General features: G+C 41.6%; 1 protein-coding gene across 1 annotated transcript in view; it reads right to left on the minus strand.

Moving 5' to 3' along the window:
* The window catches only part of LOC137335314 (pleckstrin homology domain-containing family G member 4B-like), a 156,287-nt gene that overhangs the window by 36,299 nt on the left and 100,242 nt on the right, over window positions 1–19,746 (minus strand). The window contains exons 9-13 of the mRNA XM_068000631.1: window positions 14,466–14,564; window positions 12,379–12,527; window positions 9,503–9,641; window positions 7,088–7,210; window positions 4,828–5,019 (exon numbers count right to left, since the gene is read on the minus strand). Coding sequence (XP_067856732.1) covers window positions 4,828–5,019; window positions 7,088–7,210; window positions 9,503–9,641; window positions 12,379–12,527; window positions 14,466–14,564 — 702 coding nt within the window. The remainder of the gene's footprint in view (window positions 1–4,827; window positions 5,020–7,087; window positions 7,211–9,502; window positions 9,642–12,378; window positions 12,528–14,465; window positions 14,565–19,746) is intronic.

The raw sequence follows: 19,746 nt of genomic DNA on the forward strand, positions 1-19,746 counted from the left end.
CCTTGGGGGAGTGCAGACAGAAGCAAATCCACAGCACCGTGGGAGACTCGACTGCACAGGGGAGCAAAATAAATGCAGTTGTTATAGGGATTCGATAGTCAGGAGGATAGACAGGCATTTCTGTAACTACTGATGTGAGTCCCACATGGTGTGTTACCTCCCTGCTGCCAGGGTAAAGGACATCACTGAGAAGGTGCAGAACATTTAGAGGGGGGAAGGGGAATAGCCAGAAGTCATGGTCTACGTGGGAACCAATGACATAGGAAGGAAAAGGGTCGAGGTGCTGCAGTCAGAGTTTTAAGAGCTAGGGAGGAAGTTAAAAAGCAGGACCTCAAAGGTAGTAATCTCTGGATTATTCCCTGTGCCATGGGCTAGTGAGTATAGGAATAGTCGGATAAGACAGGTTAATGCATGGCTGGAGCAATGGTGCAGGAGGGAGGGCTTCAGCTGCCTGCGGCATTGGGACTAGTTCTGGGGCAGGAGGGATTTGTTCAAGATGGACGGGCTGCACCTCAACAGAGCTGGGACCAATGTCCTCGTGGGGAGGTTAACTAATGCTGTGAGGGAAGGTTTAAACTAATTTGGCAGGGGGTTAGACACCAGGATGAAACATTAGAGAGAAGAAACAAGGTGCACAGAGGACTGGGAGAGATAAATAGCACTAGAGTAAAGAATAATTCAGAAATAGGAGGAATCAGACAGGGGCCAAATGCGAGGCAGTCTAAAATGAGATTGGAATGCATGTACGTACATGCACGTAGCGTGGTAAATAAGGTTGGTGAGCTGCAGGCTCAAGTCGCCACATGGGACTATGATATAGTGGCAATAACAGAGACCTGGCTCAAAGAAGGGGAGGATTGGGTACTTAATATTCCTGGGTACAAAGTATTCAGGAAAGGGAAGGAAGGAAAGGGGTTGGCGGGGGGGGTGGCAGTATTGATCAAATAAACTATTATAGCACTGGAAAGCGATGATGTAGTTGAGGGGTCAAAGACAGAATCTATTTGGTTAGAATTAAGGAACAATAGAGGAGCTATTATGCTCCTGGGTGTATACTATAGGCCACCAAATAGTGGGAAGGAGATAGAGGAGTAATTTACAGGCAAATTACAGAAAGGTGCAAGAACTATACAGTAGTGATAATAGGGGACTGCAATTATCCCAATATAGACTGGGACAATAACAGTGCAAAGGGCAAAGAGGGGGAGAAATTCCTGACATATGTTCAAGAGAGCTTTCTGGAACAGTGTGTTTCCAGCCCAACCAGGAAGAAAACAGTGCTAGATCTAGTTCTGGGGAATGAAGTGGAGCATGTTTCAGTGGGGGAGCATTTGGGGAACAGTAATCATAACATCATTAGATTTAGAAAAGTTATGGAAAAGGACAAGGAACAATCAAATGTGAAAATGCTTAACTGGAGGAGGGCTAATTTCAGTGAGTTAAAAAGGGATCTTGCCCAGGTGGATTGGAATTAAAAATTGGTAGGCAAAACAGTAATTGAACAATGGGAGGCCTTCAAGGAGGTGATGGTTCGGGTACAGAGTAGACACATTCCCACAAGGGGGAAAGGAAGGGCATCCAAAGCTAGAGCTCCTTGGATGACTAAAGATATAGAGATTAAAAAGAAACAGAAAAAGGAGGCTTATGATGAATGTAAAGTTCATAATATAGTAGAGAACCAGGCTGAATACAGAGGAGATAAAAAAAAGGGAATAAGAGGGGCAAAGAGAGATCATGAGTATTGATTAGCGACTAACATAAAAGAAACCCAAAAGTCTTTTATAAACATATAAATTGTAAAATTAGTCAAAGGAAGCATGGGAATGATTAAAGACAAAAAAGGAGTTCTTATAAAGGCAAAGGGCATGGCTGAGGCACTAAATGAGTACTTCGCATCAGTCTTCACTGGAGAAGAGGATGCTGCCATTGTAGCAGACAAGGAGGAGATAGTAGTGATATTGGATAGGATAAAAATAAAGAGGAGGTACTTAAAAGATTGGCAGTACTCAAAGTGGAAAAGTCACCTGGTCCAGATGGGATGGCCTCCTAGGTTACTGAGGGAAAAAAGGGTGGAAATTACGAAGGCTCTGGATACAATCTTCCAATCCACCTTAGATATGGGGATGGTGCCGGAGGACTGGAGGATTGCAATGTTACACCCTGTGCAAAAAAGGGGAGAGGGATAAACCTGGCAATTATAGGCCAGTCAGCCAAACGTCAGTGGTGGGGAAACTTTTAGAGTCAATAATCCGGGACAAAATAAATAGGCACTTGGAAACAAATGGGCTAATAAATGAAAGTCAGCATGAATTTGTTAAAGGAAAATTGTGTTTGACTAACTTCATTGAGTTCTTTGATGAAGTAATCGTGAGGGTTGATGAGGGTAGTGCAGTTGATGTTGTGTACACGGACTTTCAAAAGGCATTTGATAAAATACTGCATAATAGATTTGTTAGCAAAATTAAAGCCCATGGGATTAAAGGGACAGTGGCAGTGTGGATACAAAATTGGCTAGGGGCAGAAAGCACAGTGTAGTGTTGAATGTTTTGTTTTTCAGACTGGAGGGAAGTATATAGTGGTGTTCCCCAGGGTCAGGATTAGGACCACCGCTCTTTTTGATATCTATTAATGACTTGGATTTGGGTATACAGGGTATAATTTTAAACCTTGCAGATGACACAAAACTTAGAAATGTAGTTAACAATGTGGAGGATAGTAACAGATTTAAGGAAGACATGGACTGACTGGTGAAATGGGCAGACACATGGCAGATAAAATTTAATGCAGAGAAGTGTGAAGAGATGCACTTTGGTAGGAAGTCTGAGGAGAGGCTAAATGGTACAATTTTAAAGGGGGTGCAGGAACAGAGAGACCTGGGAGTGCACAATCTTTGAAGGTGACAGGACAAGTTGAAAAGGCTATTAAAAAAGCATATGGGATCCTGGGCTTTATTAATAGAGGCATAGAGTACAAAAGCAAGGAAGATATGCTGAACCTTTATAAAACAGTGGTTAGGCCTCAGCTGGAGTATTGTGGCCAATTTTGGGCACCACACTTTAGGAAGGATGTCAAGGCCTTAGAGAGGGTGCAGAAGAGATTTACTAGAATGGTGCCAGGGATGAGGGACTTTAGTTATGTGGAGAGACTGGAGAAGCTGGGGTTGTTCTCTTCAGAATAGAGAAGGTTAAGGGGACATTTGATAGAGGTGTTCAAAATCATGAACGGTTTTGACAGAGTAAATAAGGAGAAACCAAAGGACACAGATTTAAGGTGATCGGCAAAGGAGCCAGAGGCGACATGAGGAAACATTTTTTTTACGCAGCGAGTTGTAATGATCTGGAATGCATTTCCTGAAAGGGTGGTGGAAGCAGATTCAATAGTAACTTTCAAAAGGGAATTGGATAAATACTTGAAGGGAAAAAATTTACAGGGCTATGGGAAAAGAGCAGGGAATGGGACTAACTGAATAGCTCTTTCAAAGAGCTGGCACAGGCACGATGGGCTGAATGGCCTCCTCCTGTGCTATATCTACTATGATACTAAGATAGTATGATACACCGTTTCTCCAGTGTTTCTGTAGATCTTCCGCCAAAGTTATGCAGACGATCGGGAGATCCCATGTGGAGATTCAGCCCCCTAACAGCTGATCCAGAGCAAACAGTGCTGTAATGTTGAGGAAGGAAAGGTAACGTGAGTGAGCAGATTCCTCAAGTGGCCCTAATATGATGTTCTTTTCTACTTAATTTTTTCATCATTGTTCACTCCACCTTCCACTTCTCCTGAAAGGGTTGAACTCTTAGCTAGGGTGCAACTCTATGGTTGCTGGCCATCCTTAGGTTCCTCACCCAAGTAACCATTCTTCATGTATGAGAATGAACAGCAGGCTACCTGACAATGTGTACATCACAGCTGAGCCTGATCATCTCCTCTGACCACTCACACAAGCACACTTTCTTTGTCTCCAGCTTCCTTTACTGGTACTAATGGGTTTGCCAATGGGACTCTCCTGAGCTGATGTGCTTGGAGGAAAAGGAATGCTTGGCAGGTCAGGCTGCCCACAAGGTGTGTTGTGTCCTTCCACCAGCTCAGGCACCCCTGTGTCCACAGCGAGAGGTAAAATTACCTCACTTTCACAAATAATTTGTTTGAGGAGACTCCTCTTCCCACCGAACGTTACACCAGTAGATCCCTAGAGGTCAGGTGCTGGGCTGCTCCCTCGCATGTCTCCAGTCTCATCCCTGCATGTGGGGTTTCTTTTCCTTTCATTTTTGCCAACCTAATCTCCTGCCCCTTCAGCCTTGTCAAAGGCACCCAATGGGTTGAGAGGCTTTTTAAAGCTCTCCAAAAGCTTGCTGAATTTTATTGCCCCATTTTGACAACCCCCCCACCCCGCCTTTAATTGTCCCTATCTTCTTAAGTTTCACTTAAACACAATTTGCGTATCCTTCCACCTGTGTGACTTTGCACCTGGAATTCTGAATAATTATTCATATTAGCTTACATCGGAGAATTGAGTGCTATTTGTGCTTGACCATTAGGTGGGATTAGCATCACTTTTTAACCTTTTAGAACTTATTTAGACCTGTAGATGAATATTGACCCTATAATTCCCTAAACAGATCAAACTTCTTTTAAGACTTCAATACGACTACTTGTTAGTTTTTCTTCATGTGCTTATTGTTCCTGTTAAGGAAAAATGTAAAATGGCGATTTGGGGGTTTCATTATATTTTATTTAGCTCATTAATATGTAACATCACGGGAGGAAGTCCAATAAACATACCATTTATTTTACAGTCCTTCAAGTTACAATTATTTTGATACATACCTTATCACAGTAGGCGTACAAGTTAACTAGGGCCTCCAATTCGGCTTGACGTCTCTTAGCTCTAATGTGAAAATTGTTCAGTCGTAGTTTGAAATCTTCCACCATATCTTTGAACACCAAAAACTCAGGATATGACAAACCGTTCAATTGTTCTGCTTCTTGCAGCAACTCCAAGCTCTTCTTGTACTCCTGCTGTAAGGTGTAATTGTGAGAAGATTGAGGAGTGAAACAAAATTAATTGCTAGACTCAATAGATCAAAAATTTAGCTTCTTTAAACATCATTTTGTCCTATTCACTCCATTCATTTTGTGCCAACATTAAATTTTCATCCATATTCTCAACACCTTTCATGTAGCTGTTACTAACCCACTCAATGACCTTTCGTTACATGTAAATCATTGTCTGTGGTAACTGATTCATGTAAATTCTCAGGGCTGTGTCCGAGGCCAACCATCTTCAACTGCTTCATCAATGACCTTCCCTCTATCATAAGGTCAGAAATGGGAATGTTCGCTGATGATTGCACAGTGTTCAGTTCCATTCGCAACCCTTCAGATAATGAAGCAGTCTGTGCCCACATGCAGCAAGAACTGGACAACATCCAGGCTTGGGCTGATAAGTGGCAAGTAGCATTCTCACCAGACAAGTGCCAGGCAATTACCATCTCCAACAGGAGAGAGTCTAACCACCTCCCCTTGAAATTCAACGGCATTACCATCGCCGAATCCCCCACCATCAACATTCTGGGGGTCACCATTGACCAGAAACTTAACTGGACCAGTTACATAAATACTATGGCTACAAGAGCAGGTCAGAGGCTGGGTATTCTGCGGCGAGTGACTCACCTCCTGACTCCCCAAAGCCTTTCCACCATCTACAAGGCACAAGTCAGGAGTGTGATGGAATACTGTCCACTTGCCTGGATGAGTGCAGCTCCAACAACACTCAAGAGGCTCGACACCATCCAGGACAAAGCAGCTCGCTTGATTGGCACCCCATCCACCAGCCTAAACATTCACTCCCTTCACCACCGGCACTCTGTGGCTGCAGTGCAGCAACTCGCCAAGGCTTCTTCGACAGCACCTCCCAAACCCGCGACCTCTACCATCTAGAAGGACAAGAGCAGCAGGCACATGGGAACAACACCACCTGCACGTTCCCCTCCAAGTCACACACCATCCCGACTTGGAAATATATCGCCTGTCCTTCATCGTCGCTGGGTCAAAATCCTGGAACTCCCTACCTAACAGCACTGTGGGAGAACCTTCACCACATGGACTGCAGCGGTTCAAGAAGGCGGCTCACCACCACCTTCTCAAGGGCAATTAGGGATGGGCAATAAATGCTGGCCTTGGCAGCGACGCCCACATCCCATGAACGAATAAAAAAAATGAAATAAAGGCCTAACATTGGAGACTTATTGGATACGGTATGTACCGAACCGACAGATCAGCTCAGTAATTCACACAAGAAATGTACATTATGATGTCAAGTCTGCCCATCAGATAACAATCATTATCAATGGGTTCTTAACATGAATTTTGATCATTTCATTAGTTTTTGTTTATATTATTGATATAAAATAAACAAACAGGAATTCTGAATTTTCTCTCAATGACAGGAAATATTAATAAAATTAACAGATCCTGTGGATTCAGATGATACTGTCCATAATAATGTCATGGAAAATATCAAAAATTGTAATTTATGTCATGGCCATGATTGCAGAGACCATTTAATTGGCTATTTAAGATTTCCTGTCCTAATTGCATTGGTTTCTGGCAGTGTGGTTGCTAGGGGAATATTTGTTGTTTAGTATGTTACTTTTTTGTTTGTTGTGCACATAAACTGACAGCAGCTGTTCCCATTTTAAACAATCAATGGAATTGACTTTGTCCCTATCTGGAGTGAAATTAGCTCTGTGAAAACCATTCATAATGAGGATTATCTCCAGGGTTTAACAATAAAAAAATGCAAGGTTACAAGAAGCTATGCAGTGAACAAATATAGGGATATATTTTCTGATCAGCATTGTTCCTGTACAAACACATAACATAGTTGTTCTAAATCCTTCCATGCATCTTTAATTCAGGCATTAACCCATTTCAAGTAAACCATGGCCAGCCTTGAATACATGGTGAGGAAGCACTCAAACTACGGGAACACTCAAGATGTAAGAGTGTTGTCCTTGGGAAAATGCCTACTGCACGATAAAACGTAAAGGTACAGTCAATTAAAACAGTGCTAAACATGACTTACTGTGGCCAACATAAAGCATCCACAAAACTTGTGCTGTGTTTGTTGTATGGCATTGAGTGAATCTCCATTTGTAACTGAATCCTGCAAATATGATTCACCTTCACAAAGAAGCCAGTTGTTTTGCTGTAGAAGGAATAAAGAGATAATGAGGAAATAATTCCCCAATTATCAACTTAACTGTCTTAAGTCAAGATTGGGTTAAGTATTTCTAAGTCAACATCCAGCCACTCTTGCTGGAATAAAAATGGAAAATGCTGCAAATGCACAGTAGGCCCATCAGCATCTCAATGGACCTGCTGAGTACTTCTCCATGTCCTGTTTTTATCTCCGATGTCCAGCATTTACAGTTTCTTTCTTTTGACTCTTATTGGAAAGTAGTTCTGTGCTCTAATAGCCTGTAAAATAATGCAGCTGGCAGCCGGTGCCTGGGTTGAGGGGGGAGGCAATTCCAATGGGAGCGAAAGAATTCAATGTCCTTTTGTGACCAGCCTTCAGCAGTCTCTTTATGGACCGCTGCTTAGGCCACTCATCACCCGGTACAAATGGGCAGTGCATGTGTGGTGTACATTTCGCTCATTTGTACCTCGAAATTGCAATCGGGGTCCTATGTACATCTTAGGACCCCGATTTGCATAATACAAAGAGGCTCCCACTTGATTCAGGTGAGCACCTGGGCCATCCATGTAAACCCCTGGGGAAAAAATGGCGATGGATGGGATCGGAGGAGGAATGGGGCGGTAAGTGCAGCTCTCCAATTTCAGGGCCGCCTCTGCCCTGTTTCCTGCGCTAGTATCTGAAATCTCTCCTTTCCCATATGGTAACCCATCCCTGGTGAATCTATGTTGTATGCTTTCCAAGGCATTAATGTCCTTTCTATAATTGGGTGCCCAAAACCACACATTACTCATAGCTGTGGTCTAACATTTGCCTTGTATAAATTTATCATTACATCTTTGTACTTGAATTCTATGCCCCTACTTATAAAGCCTAAAGCATTTCTGGCCGTATTAAGGCTTTATCTACCCTGCACTCACACTTCCAAGGAATTGTGTAATTTAATCCTTAGGTCTCTGTTCATCCATAATCCTTCAGCATCTTTTCATTGTAGATTCTCATTTCTTGTTTTTCCTCCCAAGCTGCATTACCTCACACTTCTCCACATTAAATTGCATCTGCCACAGTCCTCTTCGCTATTAGCCAAACCCCTTATAAGCCTCCTATGAGGCACTTTATCAAACATCTTCTGAAAATCCATATGCACCACATCTATTGTATTCCCTTCAGCTATCCAATCAGTCACCTCTTCAAAACGCTCTACTAATTTTGACAAATCCCATTTATAGCAATGCAACCATTCCTCCCCCCACTCCCCCTGCCCTCAATATTGCATCAGTGAGGCCTTTGAGTGAAGCATTGTCAAGTGAAAGAGTTTAGTCCAGTCACCTAACTTACAAATCTCACTTTTGGTAATGTCTGACCAAAAACAGATTAACTTTGATCTCATTTTAATTTGATAGACCTTAGGAAAATGAGCAATTAGTTGCACACTGGCCTTGGACAAGCCACTCTTGAAGCCTGGCAATATCTTGTGATAATTCAATGTAACGACATTAGTGAGGTCATGACTATTGATAAGCTTAATCAATAATGATTAGAGAACTGGGGAAAGAACATAATTCAAAGCACAGAAATAATAAATGGAGAAAAATTACTTAAGCGGATTACTAAAAGCACATGTTGCATTGAAATATATTAAATGGCTATTACTTGGCTGTCCCCGCCGACCAACAATCTCTCCCTCCCTCTCTCCCACCTCTCCACTCCCCGGCTGCGGCCTGGCGCCACAAGCCTTCCCACCTGACAGCCAGCCAGCCTCTCAACCTGGCTGTCTGCAGCCGGAAAATGGAGTCCAAAAATGTTAATCAGGTCTTGCCGTTCAATTTGGCAGGACCTCCGGGAAACCCATACTTCCGGGTTATACTCCCAACCTCACCAGCTTCCTCCCCACTCCCTCACCTCCTCCCCGTAAATATCGAGGCCAGAGAGTGACTTTAACCTATAAATCACTGTTGGTCATATTAAAGCATTCATACACCATTCCTTTTCCACTACATGGCATTAAACCATTTAAAATAGACAAGCTAATGCCTGCAACAAAATATTCTAAGCTTTAGTTTGTTTTCTGAAACAAACACCAAGTTTGGTTTCCATGGTTCTGCACAGTTTGAAATTCTAGTAAAGTCACAGAGACAGTCTCAAAAACTTGTGGAAATTTGATCAATGCAGAATCTCCACAGTGAAACTTTAACTGCTGTAATGAGTGTGATATTTATTTCTGTAACCTTCGCCCCCACCCAAAATGAACAGGAAAACATACTCTCATTCTGTGATGCGAATGAATAGCTAATACCAAACCTGTTTGAATTTGTCCTCCAGTGTCCTCAGATCCTGCAAGAACTCTAGGTGTTGCAGACACTGATTGGACCTCATCACCAGAGTATGGACGCTCTCCTCCAACTTATTGTAGAGAGATGTTACTGAATCAATGGCATCCCTGCAAAAAAAACACAAAGCAAGATTACAAATCACACAAATGAGAAGTTTGAAATCATATATATTTACAGAACTATCAAGACAATAGAGCTTACATGATTAACAATCTGCAATAACATAGCAAACATGACTGTGTATCCCTGTATACATATACCAGGTTATTCCAAATTGCACTGGCTGGCTGATGATATAACGTGAAAAAGCATTACTAGTTTGTGGAAATATTGCTTCAGTTTTCACTCTGCTTATTTGAACTCAGAGTCCCATTCATCTGTAGAGCCATTGTTGTGGAGTTGAAATGAAGAACACAGATGGGAGGCAACTTTCCTTGGTCCTCATTGCCCTGGTATTGGGCAGGAGCAGGATACCTGGAACTGGCTTTGCTTGTTTAGACCCAGGTTGAGCTGAAATTGCTGTCCCAAGCTATTATATGGCCCAAGAACATCCCTGACTCAGACCAGCCCTTCCTCAGAATGGGTATTCCCCAGGAGCAAAGGTCAGGAAAATTGACCCCCATGAAGTTAAAGCTATGTGTGTGTAGAAGAAAAGCTGTGGTTTGTCATCGGTGTGACCTTGGAGAATCCATTGGCCAACACTCTCAGCTGAAGGAAGGAAGCATGAAAGCCAGCACCTGAAAGGAGAGGGGTGCAACATGGAATGCAAGAAAAATAGAGGATGCAGAAGATCCCCCTATATGGATCAGATTTGATTTCAAACTATTTGTTTCTTGCTGAATCCTCTTTTACACCGATTTTAACTGTTACATCCCACTTTATTGATTCCTTTAAACAATACAGGAAGGACCCAGATCAAATTCCAAACAACCCTTCAGAGTTGTTGATAAAAGAAAAACATAAGAACTAGAAGTAGGCCAAACAGCCTCTCAAGCCTGCTCCGCCATTCAATAAGTTCATGGCTGATCTTCTACCTTGATGTTTTGGGGAAAATTACACATGGAAATCTGCAGCATCCTTGTGTCCACATCTAAACACTAAAATTCTAGTATTCTTACCCTGCGTGGAGTCACATATTCTATGGGGTTTTGTCCCAAATATGGAATGTGGGAAGGAAAATGGGGGAAATAAATTGTAATGCACTTCTACATATTTATCACACTGATCTTCCTCTGTGTCTCCCTCCAGATTGATCTGCCTGCATAAATCTTTACTTGTTCCTGCTTCAGTTCTCACAGAGTCAGGAAAGGCTGCTGGGAAGTGGAGCTAATCCAGTTTCCCTCACACTATCAAATAGTCTATTATCTGTATTGGTTTCAGAGCGCAGGGTAAATTGGAGTGAACCCAACTGACTGGTATCACTCGTCTACTCTCAGTGAAAGCAACAGCATGACTGAAGAGGCCATCACGGGTGCAGATTGGACACTTGAGGAAGAGACAGACAGATCAGCAACAGAGAGAAAGATTAGAGGAGAGACAGAGCTAACTGAGAAGATCAGGTGAGCACATGGCAGGATTCAGGGGAATTAAATGAACAAGGAGCATCAAGCATTGGGCATCAAAGGTATCAGAGGCAGAGAGTGAGGAAGGAGAAACCACGGAAGATATATGTAATAGACTCGCACAAAACGTAATTATCTCAGGTGCACTTATATAAAGCCTTAAGCATGGCAAGACATCCCACTGCACGTCACAAAAAGGCTCAGCAGAATAATGAAAGTGACTGAAGATGTGTATGAAGAGCTAGATCTTGAGGAGCCTTTTGAAGGTGGAGAGTGATTTAGGAAGATGGAGGGGTTTAGGAAGAGAATTCCAGAGTGCAGAGCCATAATAGCTCAAGGCCTTGTCATCGATGGTGGAGTAGAAATGGGTGGGAATCGCAATAGGTTGGATTAAGAAGACCGAAGGGTGCGAGGTGCGACATGGAGCTGAAGGAGGTTGCAGAAGAAGGGTGGGGGTGAAGCTGTGGAGGGATCTACAAACAAGAATGAGGATTTTGAATTCTTTGGAGCAGGAGAAGACAGTAGAGGACAACGAGGACAGGGGTGATAGGTGAACAGGACTCAGTACGGGATAGAAGGCGGTTGACACAGTTGTGAACAAGGTGCAACTTATGTACAGTGGAACATGTGAGCTCGGCAAAGAGTATTTGATAAGTTGAGCCTAGAGGTGACAGAAGTGAGAGTGAGGGTTTCCATGGCGATGGGGGGTGTGCACTACATGAATACTCTATGCATTATTCATTGTTTGGATGTAGATTAAAAAATTAACAATCAGAAAACATCCTTAAAATTTTAGAATCAAACACATTACTGGGATGAGGGACTTCAGTTACGTGGATAGAGTGGAGAAGCTGGGGTTGTTCTCCTTAGAGCAGAGAAGGTTGAGAGGAGATTTGACAGAAGTGTTTAAAATCATGATGGGTTTAGATAAAGTAAATAAAGAGTCATTGGTCCCATTGGCGGAAGGATTGAGAACCAGAGGTTACAGATTTAAGGTGATTGGCAAAAGAACCAAAGGCAACGTGAGGAAAAACTTTTTTACACATTGAATAGTTATGATCTGGAATGCGTTGTCTGAAAGGGTGGTGGATGCAGATTCAATCGTGGCTTTCAAAAAGGAATTGGATAAATATTTGAAGAGAAAAAATTTGCAGGGCAACAGGGGAAGAGCAGGAGAATAGGACTAACTGCTTTGCTCTTACAAAGAGCCAGCACAGGCTCAATGGGCCGAATGGCCTCCTTCAGTGCTGTAACGATTCTATGATTCTATTAGGGTTCCCACCTGTGGTCCTCAGAAAAGCTGAATCGAGTTTCCTCTTTCTTGAGTCTGGCAAGAATTGCTCCACCTTCCAACTGTAAACTAACCAATCGGGCATCTTGCAGAACATGCTTCATCGTTAACTTATGGTTACTGATGCAATGAATGACTTCCTTTAAGAAAAAATGAAAGATAAAATTGCAGCTGCAGAAAGGAAGCTGTCACCAAAACAATTAAAGCTATTGACATCTACAGTTTACATTTAGAATAGCTAATCTACAGTAAAGTTGCAGCCTGGTAACATGGGGATTGAGATGCCTGATTAAGGCAATTGTTCCTGCAGCAGCACCGCATCACAATTCAGTTTGCAGTCGCAAAATGTGATCTGTGGTCAACTGGTGTCCAAACCCAAGATCAGAAGTTTATTTTCTCCTCTTGAAGGATTGTACTTCATCTTTCTCTCCTCCCCTCCACCCTGTCAGCTGGTGAGACAACGGTCTGAAATCCTAACTTAATGCAGATACACATAGGGAAGGATCAGTGTGCAAAAAGATTTTAAAATAATCTATACATGGGGGCATAAAAGTTAAAGATGCTGTAGATTTAATGGGCCTGAAATTGCGCAGAGCGGAGAGGCAATGCTCACCGCAGCTTCTGCGAATTTGATTAATGAAAATACTTTCTGCAGGCTCTATGGCGTCCAATGGTTTGAATTTGAACTTTAAACATAATGTGTGTTATCAACCCAGCCTCTGAGCAGCTGGAGAAGTCTGTGAGGAGAAGACACGCCCACAAAATCTGTCAGGAAGAAAAGTCACGCCCACAGGTTCAGGCTGCATTGCTGAAGCAGGCAAGCAGACTTCATTCATTTAAAGTTAGTATTCTAGATGTCATTGTAAATTAAAAAAAATTATAAAAAGTCAAAGAAATAATTGAATTAAATTAAAGAAACAGAAAGAAAAAGTAAAAAAAATGTATAATTTTTTTTTAATGACCAAAAACTATTAAAATAAGGAGTAATATGAGACTCCACATTTTTAAAAGTTAATTTTTAATTGTTTGGCAGTCATTAAGACTAACTGCTCTTTTAGAACTTAGTTTAGACCTGGTATTTTTTAGCGTTCCTGTTTGGTGGCGTAGTTAGTTACTTTCCAGCTGGGCAGATAAGCCATTTGGTGCTTTTTCAATGATTTCTCTGATTGCAGTGTGCGATGTCCCTTTAATTCAACACTGTCATATTGCCGGCGAATCAATAGGAGCAAGTTCACGATTTCCACGTTTCACTGCACATGTGCAAACGCGGGAACTTACTCTTTCAATTCACCACTAAAAACTGAGAGCATGTTGAACTCCTCCATTATTTTGGGAGCGATTTCAGGCCCAATATTTCAACATTAAGATCCTCTTGGGTTATCTCAAATATTCACAAAATTAACATAAGTATATAAACCTAGAAATCGTTGTTAGTGCTACTAGCAAGGAAATGCTTAATGCATTTGTATAACATCCTTTTGTCTGCTATTTTAATATAGCTGTGAAATTATTTATTTCAAATGAGTTAATGCCTCCGCTATACGGTTGGTTGGTGGTTTGAATTTCTCAGTTTGAATAAACTGAGTCCAACTAGGTAACATTGGAAGCAATTTTCTACCAAGCAAACATTGCATAGAATTTCAAAATGAAACCAATGGGTGACCAATCCACAAAGCTGGTTTTACACCCAGGCAGTAGGTTGATAAACATCAGGAAATTTCAACAACTGATAATCAAACTTTTCTCCAGAAAAGAAAATAGATGTTTTGCCATCATTGCATTACCTGACTTGCACTAACCTGACTCCATTATCCTTCACTTATGTCTGGGTGGCCAAAAACTGCATCAACTAATGTATAAATAGAATCGTTATGTGAATTTTTGAGCCAATTCCATCAAATGGCAGTGTCCCCAACATAGATGCAAATAGCATTCACCAGTACCAGACCCAGTAACACACTTCTAAGCATGTCTGGCTCTTCAAAAATATGTGATGTCCTCTCTTAGATTTTTGTTATCATGTTATCTCTTCTTCCCCATGCATTCCAGATCTGTTTTATTTTATGTTTGATATGTACCTGTGCACTGATGCCAGGTTTGTTAGATTCAAACGTTCTAATGGTGTCCAGCAACAAATTGGAAGCTTCTCTGCAGTTTGTGACAAACAACTCAACTTTCTGCAACAACAAAAAAAAATTACAATTTATGTTCAACAAATATCCTTCATAAATGTTACTCCTTGGAGCCAAAATGTAAAATTCAATCAACATCTATTACTCCATATATAAAAATCCTACAAATACAGAACTGAAAAACTTACAGATAACTGAAAATCTTTGCCCGTTTATAGCCCAGTGAAATTGTGTGCTGATACCTTTTATTCACCTGTTAATTCACGTGCTGTACTGGAATGAGTTGAGTAGATTTTATTTTTCAGCTGTAGGGTACTAGTTTGGGAAAGAGTGGCTGGATTCTTCCTTTGAAGTGAACCCTTAGTCTTCTCCTGAAATTTTATTGCAGCAGAAAATAAGCAGAAGCAGCAGAGTTTTTCTGAGAGAGTCTGAAGAGTCAATGTGCTGGTGGGCAAGATCCTCCATAGGTGCCAGCTTTTGTTTAACAGAACCCCACTCTAGAGATTTAAGCACATAATCTAGGATGACACTTCAGTCCAGTACTGAGGGAGTGCTGCACTGCCGGACAGGCCGCCTTTTGGATGAGATGTTAAACTGAGGTGTCTGCTCTCTCAGGTGGATGGGAAACATTCCATCGCTCTATTTGAAGAAAAGCAGGGGAGCTTTACTGGTGTCCTGGTCAACATTTATCCCTCAACCAATATCCCTAAAACAGATTCTCTGGTCTGTTATCTCACTGCCGTTTGTGGGACCTTGCTGTGTGCACATTGGCTGTAGTGTTTCCCTGTACTACAACAGTGACTACACGTCAAAAGTAATTTATTGGCTGTGAAGTGCTTTGGGACATTCTAGGGGTAATGAAAGGTGCTGTATAAATGCAAGTTTATTCTTTCTTCTATTAATGGATGGAAAAATCCTGCAGGACTTGCTAACCTCTGAACCCTAATTCCCGGTATGAGCCCCCAGCGGATGAAGCTCTACGCCAGGGGTGTGTGTTCACAAAATCTGCCCTCGAGTATCCAGTTTACATTTTAGAGGTTTTTGGACACATGACTCAAAAATCGGATGGATGGCAATCCTAATAACAAACAGCCAGCATCTGAAGCAGGCCAAGTTATGTTGGTGGTGGTGAAGCCAGTTCATTTATCTAGCAACTTCTAAAGATGCATAAATGGCCAACATTTATTCGCCAGCCAACATCACTAAAACAGTTTATTTTATCTCATTGCTGTTTGTGGGACCTTGCTGTGCACAAATTTGCTGCCGTGTTTCCTACATTGCAACAGTGACTACACTTCAATAGTAATACATTAGCTGTGAAGCGCTTTGGGAGTTCTGAGATTATGAAAGGCGCTATATAAATGCAAATCTTTAAGTATTATTATTTGCTACAATGTGTCTCTACTACCTCAACTGCTCGTCACAGTATTACTAAGCATAAGACTGACATCTGGTGGCAGAAACCTAGTACTGTAATTTTAAAAAAAATTGTTGAGAATTGATTCATTTGACCTTTCTGAGCAGCTGGAACATAGATCAGGCTCCCCAAAGTTTAAAAGGGGGTTGTTACATTAGGGAGCAGAAACCCAATGCATCGTAGACAAATGACACAATGGCACAGAAAACCCTCCAGCACATTAGCATGTTACCCCTGAAGTGAATTAAAGAAGAAAGAGTTGCATTTATATAGCGCCTTTCACGACCTCAGGACGTCCCAAACCGCTTTACAGCCAATGAAATACTTTTCAAGTGTAGTCACTGTTGTAATGTAGGAAACACAGCAGCCAATTTGCGCACAGCAAGATCCCACAGATAGCAATATGATAATGACCAGATTATCTGATTTAGAGATGTTGGCTGAGGGATAAATATTGGCCAGGACACCGGGGAGAGCTCCCTGCTCTCCTTTGAAAAGTACCATGGGATCTTTTACATCCACCTTAGTTTAGCATCTCATCTGAAAGACAGCACTTCCGACAGTGCTGCATTCCCTCAATGCTGCAGCAAAGTATCAGCCTAGCTCTGGAGTGGGACTCAAACCCATAACCTTCTGACTCAGAGGCAAGAATGCAACAAATTGAGCCATGGCTGATACTGTGTATATTAGCATGTTACCCCTGAAGTGCATTTGAAGATGGATTTCAAAAATTCACCTTCCCAGCATGGGTTTTTTCACACCAAGAATGCATAATGAGAATTGAACAGGCCCTGCCGAATATTTCATCCATTCATAAAATCTACTTTTAAAGCTCTATCCCTGCAGTGCATTAATGTACCAGAATGTTACCCTTGCAGTGCATTAGTGTGCTTGTGTATTAACTCTGCAGCATATCAGTGTACTAGTATATGACCTCTCCAGTGCTTTGGTGAACTAGCGGTTACCCCTCCAGTATATTAGTGTACCACTGTGCTACTCCTACAGCAACTAGGCCAGAACTTGGTCAAAAAAGGGAAGCAGAGGAACCCAGGAGAGGAATAATCTCAGACTGGGGATAGGTGTTGAGTGGGATTCCACAGTGGTCAGTTTTGGAACTCTGTTGTTCCTAATCTATGTTAAATATCTGTATATCAAAACTAAATGCAAGTTTGTCAAATTTGCTGGCAACACTAAAAGGAGAAAGTTCAACACTGATTGCACATTGTTCAAAACACATATATCTTAAAGCATGCAACATATGGAAGTGAATTAGCAGAGTGACTTAGAAAGAGGCCGGTGATTGATGGTTCATTCATCACTTTCAACTTCCTGATGATGTGACTGGATTATATAGCAGAACAATAAAGTTATACTGGGGCACTGGTCAGACTACACTGGGAATACTGTGTTGAATTTTGGGCACATGCCAAAAAGAGCAATAAAATTATTTCCAAATAAAAAGGGATTGGAATATAAAGTGAGATTAGAGAAGCTTACGTTTTACAGTTTAGAAAGAAAGGTGATTAAGGGAGATCTCACTGAGCTATAAAATATTAAATGGTATAGATAGGACAAGCTCACAAGATTACTTCAAGTTAAGCTGGGAAAGTAGTGGCAAGGGATATAAATTGAAATTAGACTGAAGTGGTTTGAAAACATATATTAGAAATTTTTTTTTTACTCAGAGTGATAAATGTTTGGAACAATCTTTCAGCGTGGTAGTAGAGACACAAACATTCGGGACAATTAAAATGAGACTGGTGCTATAAGAGGAGAGTTAGTGGACCAGAGGGTTGAGCTTCAACCGGTCAAACGGCCTTTTCTTGTTGTTGACTTTCCTTACGTACATATGAACATACAAAAATGACCGGCAGGAAAGAAACCATTTGGTCCATCAAACCTGCCCCACACTCGTGATGCCTGGAGTATTATGATGACCCTTCCTAACCCCCCTCGGGTATGTAATCTCGTGGGAGAGGCAAAAAACCCCCCAGAAAAACACAGGGCCAATAAGGGGGAAAAAACCTGGAAAATTCCTCTCAGACCCCACCATGGGCGATTGAAACCAGTCCAGGAGATTACAGTGACCATGAGACCAGGAGAGGAATGTCCTTATGTTCCTTTAAGTATCCTAAAGCTATTTCACAATGCTATTACTATTTATGTGAAAAAGTTATGCTTGACTTTGACTCTATTCCTAACTTAATAATTTTTTATCTTGTGTCCCCTGGTGTTTGAATCCTTCATCACAGTGAAGAATTTCAATATGATTTAAGAAGGAAAAGTCAATAGTGATATATTTTCCAGGACATGTTTATTCATACAGATTGTTGTGCATTCAACATGATGGAAAGGCAACATCTGGCACTGTCATACTGATGCCTTTGGCACCAGGCTGCATTACTGAAGGTATTGTACTGGCATTAATTAAAAGAGCTCTATTAAAACCATTACCCTGTAGCTATTTGATTCAATAAACATTTATTCATGCAAACTGTTGCACTCAGTATGATGGAATGAAAACATCTGGCATTATAATATTGAAGATTCGATACTGTAAAATTGTAATTTACTCCATGATGTAGTTCAGTAGCAATTATCAACGAACTGTTGCATTTCCATTTCATGTTGAATGCACAACAATCTATATGAAAAAGAGTGTTCAGTAAAATGTATAACTACTGCCTTTGCTTCCTAACATTATATTGACATTATTCACTATGGTGAAGGATTCAAGTACCAGGGACAGAAGGTAAACACTAAGAAAGGAGTCTTTTATAGAATTACAACGCAGAAATAGGCCGTTCAGCATAACCAGCCTATGGTGGTGTTTATTTTCCACACATAAACACCAACATCGACTGTTGGTCCATCTAACCTATTCCTTAAAAATTGGCATGGTCACTGCTTCAATCACTAACTTCATTGCATTCCACAGCCTCACAATCCAGGCCCATTAAAAACAGGCCCACTCAGGTTTTCAGGAGCTTGCTGCGGCCGAGCCAGCAGCTACCAATGAACAGGTGTGTTTTTTTTAAACTTACTTTAATGTGGAGCCAGGAAGAGCAGCAGCAACTCCTCTCAGCTCACCAGTACTCCCGACAGATGCAATCGGCCCCCCTCCCTCCTGCTGCGCTACCCCCATCCCCGCCCTCACCCACCCCCACCCCCAGGATTTACCTGAGGGCTGCTTGCCAATGCTACTGAAGGCATGATGTCCCTCATTAACATATTCAAGACCTGTCCCACTGCTAAATTGGTATGTTGGGCGCCCATTTTACGCCCGAAAAACAAACGCAATACGTACCAACTTCTGCCCATGATCCTTCCATCAGACTCTACCACCTCATTTTCCTATTTATGTGAAAGTCCTCCATAAATCTGAACATTTGGAGGACTGCCTTTTTGAAGAAGATGTTTTTCTATTCTGGTGGCAAAGCCTTTTTCACTTCTACAGCATTTCTCATGAGACATATTGATGGAAAATTTTGTGCAAGTGAATTGAAAGGTGCAGAAACTATGTGGTTCAGCGATAAAACCTACTATGTAATTGGACAATTCCCTGAGGCTTTGTGTTGCCTCATTGCTCTGGTAACCATAATTACAAATTACATATAGTGCCTTTCACATCCTCAGGGTGTTCCAAAGCACTTCAAAACCAATTAATTGTTTTTGAAGTGTAGACACTGTTGTTTTGTACGCAAATGGGTAGACAATTTCTGCACAGCAAGGTCCCACAGACAGCAATGTAATCAGTGACCAGTTCATCTATTTTTGGAGGTTTAAATGAAGGCTAAGTGCTGGCTAGAT

Source organism: Heptranchias perlo, chromosome 19 (genome assembly GCF_035084215.1).
Source record: "Heptranchias perlo isolate sHepPer1 chromosome 19, sHepPer1.hap1, whole genome shotgun sequence".
Taxonomy (NCBI): domain Eukaryota; kingdom Metazoa; phylum Chordata; class Chondrichthyes; order Hexanchiformes; family Hexanchidae; genus Heptranchias; species Heptranchias perlo.